This window comes from Lycium barbarum, chromosome 10 (genome assembly GCF_019175385.1).
Source record: "Lycium barbarum isolate Lr01 chromosome 10, ASM1917538v2, whole genome shotgun sequence".
Lineage (NCBI taxonomy): Eukaryota > Viridiplantae > Streptophyta > Magnoliopsida > Solanales > Solanaceae > Lycium > Lycium barbarum.
In genome coordinates, this window is record NC_083346.1 from 95,469,525 (window position 1) to 95,476,925 (window position 7,401).

A 7,401-nucleotide genomic window follows, 5' to 3' on the forward strand; every position below is an offset into this window, starting at 1 on the left:
CACTAAGATAGACTCAATGACAACCCCCTATCGAAACTTAGTCGGGGGAAGTCAGCTATTTAAGGCTAACGTTATAGATTTTGGAGTCTAAACTACCGATTTTATAGAAAGCAAACAAATAACCATATTAATCTCTTATAAAAAAAAAAAAAAAACATATTATTAACTCCTTATACTCTTATCATGTTCATATTTCTAGTTCAAGAGGTTCGACTCCTTTCGTCCTTCAATAGTCACAACTCATATTTATTAAATACTAATGCAACAGGTAAACTGTAATAGGGATCAATGAGCCGATAATCTCTTGATTAGAATCCATTGAGAGACAGACCAACATAGAACTACACACAGGGATTTCTTAAACTATATCGAAAGTATATCAAGAAGCTTCATTACCACACCAAAGAAAAAACATGACAGAACTAAAATGAAAACAGGAAGGGATAGTTACACCACAAAAATCAATAAGTTAGCATACTTATTTAAACTAAACTAATCTAACCATAGACTAAAGGCATTTTTACACACACAAATAATGAATCGCGAATACACATCAAAAATCAAATCAAACTAAAAGGGAGGAAGAAGGCGATTGCACTGACCTTTTGCGAGTGCAGCGAACAGGGTGCGGGGTCTCCGATGCACACTCGAACACGAGAACTCCGAGCTTGAATGCGCTCGGATTCGAAGTAATAATAGGCAGCGAAAGAGAATGAATAATTTAGCCTTTCGAATGAATAACCAGAGGTATTAGGATTGAAAAATATTAATTATTTCAAGAGGGATTCCCGACGGCTAAAATCTTAATTTTTTTTAGGGAATTTCCGCGGCTAAAAAAAAAAAGGAACTCTCTTCTTTTGTGGGGGGATTTTTTATGATTCCCGAACTCATATTTTCAGGGGGTTTTCTGGATGACTCAAGAAATGAACTCACTTTTTCTTAAGGGGATTTTGTGCGGCTCCCAAAAACCATCCCTTCCAACGGCTCAAGACGAGCATTATATATAGAAAACCTCTAGGGTTTTTGTGAGGTTCAAACTGGGCGGGATTTAAGGTTCCAATTTTCAAATCGAACGTTGGGAATCTTTTCCTCTGTCGTCGATCAGAACCAAAGGTGGAACAGACAAAACCCATTAATGCCTCGTACCCAAAAATAAAAGAACTGATAAAAAAAAATCGGGTTCATGAACAAGACAAAATTCCATTAAGGTTTTCGGGTGCAAGTCAAAGGGAAAGAAGAAGAAAACAAAATTCTGACCTCTTTCAACGACTGAATACGGATGGGGGAAGGACGGGTCATCAATTTCTTTCCCCGAACTGTATTGGAAAATGAGTAGAGAAAAAGATACAAAATTTGGGAAATTTTTTTGTGCACTGTTTCATTGATGATGTACTATATTTATACAAGTATTGTATGTACAGAAAAATAATGAATCTCCTAAAACACTTGCTCTAATCTTATTGGCTAGAAAAATAACAAACTCTGTACAAAAGTATTATTTGTCATGTTGCTAATTATGGTTGGACAGTTGTGTGCTGAGTTGTGTTTGTTTTGGGCTGTGCTGGATAATTGGGCCAGCAGCAACATAATCTGTGTTTGTGGGACTTGGGCTTGAGTGATGATTTGGCCCAAGTATTTCTTCATCTGGTCCAAATGTTTCCTTACATAGTCCAACATATGTGTGTTTCACAGATTTAGGAAATATCGAAATTGACCTGTCCATTTCTTCTTCTTCACTTTGTTGATCAGTTGACCTGTCCATTTCTACTTCTTCACAGATCAGTTGATCGACATTATTGAGTTCAATAATGTCAACACCCCCCCTCAAGTTGGAGGGTAGGGGAGACACACCCAACTTGCGAAGTATCGAATGATGGGAAGGACCTGAAAGAGATTTGGTGAAAATGTCGGCGATCTGAGACTAAGAGGGCACGAAATTCAGGGAAATCAACCCAGCAAGGAATTGTTGCCGTACGAAGTGGCAGTCAAGATCGACATGCTTTGTACGTTCGTGAAAAACGGGATTCCGAGCTATGTGTAAAGCGGCTTGGCTGTCGGAGTGGATCGGAATGGGAAGAGGAGGTGGCACCGACAAATCCCCCAAAAGACGATTCAACCAGGTAAGTTCTGCAACGAGTCTTCGCATAGATCTGTATTCTGCCTCTACGGAAGATAGGGATACTGATGCTTGTTTGTTTGATTTCCATGAAACAGGGGATCCTCCCACACTGATGAAATAACCACTTATAGAGCGTCTGGTGTCATGACATGTAGCCCAGTCCGCATCGCAAAATGCGAGAATGGACATAAAGGGAGAAACATTCATGAATAGACCAAGACCAGGAGATGTGCGAAGATATCGTACCACGCGAAGAGCAGCATCAAAATGTGGTAATCGAGGATTCTGCATATATTGGGAGAGATGTTGCACAGCAAATGACAAATCTGGTCTGGTATGTGTCAAATAATTCAACTTTCCTATGAGTCATCTGTATATGAGTGGATCCTTAAGTAAATCACCTGTTGTAGCTGATAATCTTTGAGTAGGATCTAAAGGAGACGAGACAGTAGGCAAATGATCACAGTTAAATTCTGAAATTAGATCCATGGTAAATTTCCTTTGATTCACCATCAATCCTTGTGGTTCCCGAATAACTTTTAATCCCAAGAAATAATGTAATTCCCCAAGATCCTTGATTTGAAATTCATTATGTAAAAATTCTTTCAGATGGGATAACTCAAGTGAATCATTTCCAGTAAGCAATATGTCATCCACATAGACTGCCACTATGGAAATAGACTTACCTTGATGTTTAAAAAATAGCAAGTAGTTATTTAGGGAAGAAACAAAACCTTTAAAGTTTAAAGCTGCCCCAAGTCTAGCATACCACTGTCTTGAGGCTTGCCTCAGACCATATAAAGATTTCTTCAACTTGCATACCAAAGAATTAGGACTGGAAGGTTCCATTCCAGGTGGGAACTTCATATAGACTTCTTCTTGCAAATCCCCATGCAAGAAGGCATTATTGACATCCAACTGTGAAATGGGCCAATTTTTCTTTATAGCAACAGCAAGCAAACACCTAATTGTTGTCATTTTAACAACTGGTGAATAAGTTTCATTAAAGTCTATGCCTTCCCTCTGTATGTCCCCCCTCACAACAAGTCTTGCTTTGAGTCTCTCTATAGTACCATCAGATTTGTGTTTTACCTTGTACACCCACTTACAAGGTAAAGCCTTCTTTCCACTAGGCAAAACAGTGATGTCCCAAGTCTTATTTTGTTCTAAAGCCTGGAACTCAGATTCCATTGCCTTTTTCCAACCAGGGTGCATCATAGCTTGGGCAAAACTGTTTGGTTCTTGAATTGTTGAGATAGAGTTCAACACATTCTGGTTATTGATAGATAAAACAGAAAAAAGGAAAAACTGGTGGTCGAATAGGAGTGGTGAAACATGCAGCAGTAAGATTTGTAAGATAAACAGAATCACATACATAGTCATCCAAGTAGGCAGGCCTTTGAGGAGTCCTCTGTGTTCTTCTTGGTGCAGGAATGGGAGGAGGATTAAGAGTATTAACATCCTGATCAGCAATAGGCAAAATTTCCTCAACTAGAGGTGCATTAGGAACAGATTGGTCTGTAATTTCAATATTTGGTTGAGCAGGAATAATAGTGGGTGAAATATCTTCAGGGAATGGTGGTTGAGTAGAAAATATAGAAGGTGACGGAACACTAGAGGGAAAAGGATAAACCTGCTCATAAAATTGTACATCCCTGGAAATAAACAATTTCTTGGTTTGCTGTTTGGTTCTTGAATTGTTGAGATAGAGTTCAACACATTCTGGTTATTGATAGATAAAACAGAAAAAAGGAAAAACTGGTGGTCGAATAGGAGTGGTGAAACATGCAGCAGTAAGATTTGTAAGATAAACAGAATCACATACATAGTCATCCAAGTAGGCAGGCCTTTGAGGAGTCCTCTGTGTTCTTCTTGGTGCAGGAATGGGAGGAGGATTAAGAGTATTAACATCCTGATCAGCAATAGACAAAATTTCCTCAACTAGAGGTGCATTAGGAACAGATTGGTCTGTAATTTCAATATTTGGTTGAGCAGGAATAATAGTGGGTGAAATATCTTCAGGGAATGGTGGTTGAGTAGAAAATATAGGAGGTGAAGGAACACTAGAGGGAAAAGGATAAACCTGCTCATAAAATTGTACATCCCTGGAAATAAACAATTTCTTGGTTTGCAAATCCATTACTTTGTAACCCTTCTTTCCTGGAGGATAACCTAAGAAAACACATGGTACTGCCCTTGGTGCAAATTTGGGCTTGTTATGTGTCAAAGTGGAAGCAAAGCATAGGCAACCAAAACACTTGAGATATGTGTAAGAAGGAGGTTGACCAAATAGAATTTGATAAGGTGACTTTCCCTTAAGAACACTTGAAGGGAATCTATTAATTAAAAAGGTAGCAGTTAGTAAACAGTCTCCCCAGTAGGTAATAGGTACTTTAGATTGATGTAGTAAGGCCCTAGATGTCTCAAGAAGATACCTATGCTTCCTCTCAACAATCCCATTTTGTTGAGGGGTGGCAGTACAAGAGGTTTGATGTTGAATCCCTTGTGATGCAAAATAAGAAGATAAAATAGAACCAGAACCTAGTTCTAGAGCATTGTCTGACCTAATACACTTTACTTGGGTACTAAACTGCCTTTCAACCAAGGCTAGAAAATTTTTTATCATGGGAAAAGCATTACTCTTGGTTGTTAACAAGTAAGTCCAAGTACCCCTACTAAAATCATCCACAATAGTTAAGAAGTATCTAAAACCATCATAGGTAGGATGCTTATAGGGTCCCCATGTATCAATATGAATAAGTTCAAAAGCTTTCTTGGTTTTAATGGAACTCTGTGTGAAGGGCAATCTAGATTGTCATGCAAGAGGGCAAACATCACAAATGTAATCATCAGAAGGATTAGGTAAATTGAAACTAAGATTTCTCATTGCAGTAAAGGGCATATGGCCTAGCCTTTGATGCCAAAGTCTTACATCATCCTTATCTCCTACAGGAACAGAAAAACAACTACTAGGGATATTACAACTGGAAATAGATTTGCTAGAATTAGTGCTAGTATTGTCTTGAAAAAAAAGTTGAACAAAATTAGAAGAATTGAGCATGTAGATCCCATTCCTTTCCTCACCAAGAACCAGAGGCTTCTTCATTGAAAGGCCCTGTAAAAGACAACATGTAGGAGAGAACATTAGAGTAGATATGAATTGGACACAAAATTTATGTACTGAGATTAGGTTTATTCTGAATGAGGGGACAAATAGCACATTCTTCAACACTAGATCAGGAAAAAGAGAAACAGATCCTGCATGAGTCACCTTGACAGTAAAAGAGTTAGGTAATTTAATGGTTAAAAGATCCTTTAGAACTGATAAGTTAGTGAAAATAGCAGGATCATAGGACATATGCTGTGAGGCTCCTGAATCTAGAATCCAACACCCAGAATTTGCATAAGTAAAATATGCTAAAGGATTGTTTTGAAAGATACCAGCATATTGAATCACATTTGCTTGCACATCTGAAGGTGCATTGGGAGGAAATGCACTTTGCCCAAGTTGTGCACTCTGAAACATTTGATTCAACTGCATATACTGATCCTGGGAGAAAGCTCCATTTCCAATACTAGCCTGTACTCCAATACTAGGCTGCATTCCTATATGTTGTCCCTGCTGTCCATTGCTTGTGAAACCAGGTTGCATATTTGTTGCTTGCCCTTGAAAGTAAGGTCCAGACATCTAATGTCCATGACCTGAGAACACAGGTTGAAAACCTGTTGATACACTGTTAGCAACTCTATTAGGATTTTGTGCTTTCAAACTCTTTGTAAACTTAAAATCTTGGGGGTATCCTATCAGCCTGTAGCACTTTTCAATTGTGTGTCCTGTTTTCTTACAATATGAGCAATAAAGATTGCTATTGTAGTTGTTGTTCTTTCCTTTGGAATTCTGATAGAAATTTCCTGCACCAGATTTCTGTTGGTAAAGGTTTCCTGTACTAGACTTCTGTTGAGTCACATGAAAAGAAGATGTTGCTCCTGGGAAACGTGGGTTAGCATAAACCTCCCTTTGTTTCTCATCTTGAATGAGAAGAGAATAAGCTGTGTTAACATTTGGTAAAGGAGACATCATGAGTATGTTGCTTCTTACAGGTGCATAAACCTCATTTAAACCCATCAAAAATTGAATCAACCTCTCATCTTGGATTGATTTAAGCATTTTTTGTTTTCCTTCACAGGAGCAAGCACAAGAACAACTTATCTTGGTGTACAAGGTATCTAGTTCATCCCAGATCTTCTTTATTTTGGTGTAATAAGCTGCTATGTCTGATGCACCTTGTGTTGAATCCACAAGTTCCTTTTGCAGCTGATAGAGTTTGGCCCCATTTGGCTGACCAAACCTATCCTCTAGATCTTCCCATAGTTCCTTAGCACTTTTGTAATAAAGGACACTCCCAGCTATATCCTTTGATAGGGAGTTCAATAGCCATGAAGTCACCATGTTGTTGCATCTATCCCAGAGCTTGTGCTTAGGTGAATCTGGTGAAGGAGCTTTGCAGGTTCCATCAATGAACCCCAGTTTGTTCTTTGCTGCAAGTCCAATGAATATGGATCTCCTCCATCCACCATAGCAATGACCATCAAAGATGAAGTTGACAAGATTCATGCCAGGTGAATCTGAGGCATGAAGAAAATAGGGACTGCTAGAATCAACAGACCCATTGTTAGGAGTTTCTTGTGTTTGAGTGGTGTTTCCAGCCATTTGTGTTGATGTGGAGAAAAAGAGAGATGTCAGAAGAAAAAGAAGGAACAGATTCAAGTTGGTATTAAAATGAAAGAAGAAATGAAGCTTCAGTAGATGAGGATCTCACTGTAGCTCTGATACCATATTGGAAAATGAGTAGAGAAAAAGATACAGAATTTGGGAAATTGTTTGTGCACTGTTTCATTGATGATGTACTATATTTATACAAGTATTGTATGTACAGAAAAATAATGAATCTCCTAAAACACTTGCTCTAATATTATTGGCTAGAAAAATAACAAACTCTGTACAAAAGTATTATTTGTCATGTTGCTAATTATGGTTGGACAACTGTGTGCTGAGTTGTGTTTGTTTTGGGCTGTGCTTGATAATTGGGCCAGCAGCAACATAATCTGTGTTTGTGGGACTTGGGTTTGAGTGATGATTTGGCCCAAGTATTTCTTCATCTGGTCCAAATGTTTCCTTACATAGTCCAAAATATGTGTGTTTCACAGATTTAGGAAATATCGAAATTGACCTGTCCATTTCTTCTTCTTCACTTTGTTGATCAGTTGACCTGTCCATTTCT

General features: G+C 38.3%; 1 protein-coding gene across 1 annotated transcript; it reads right to left on the reverse strand.

Moving 5' to 3' along the window:
* Window positions 1-5,807: 5,807 nt before the first annotated feature.
* Window positions 5,808-6,830, reverse strand: LOC132613147 (uncharacterized). Its single transcript, XM_060327194.1, has one exon. The coding sequence runs from the start codon at window positions 6,828-6,830 to the stop codon at window positions 5,808-5,810; it is 1,023 nt and encodes a 340-aa protein (XP_060183177.1).
* Window positions 6,831-7,401: the final 571 nt, after the last annotated feature.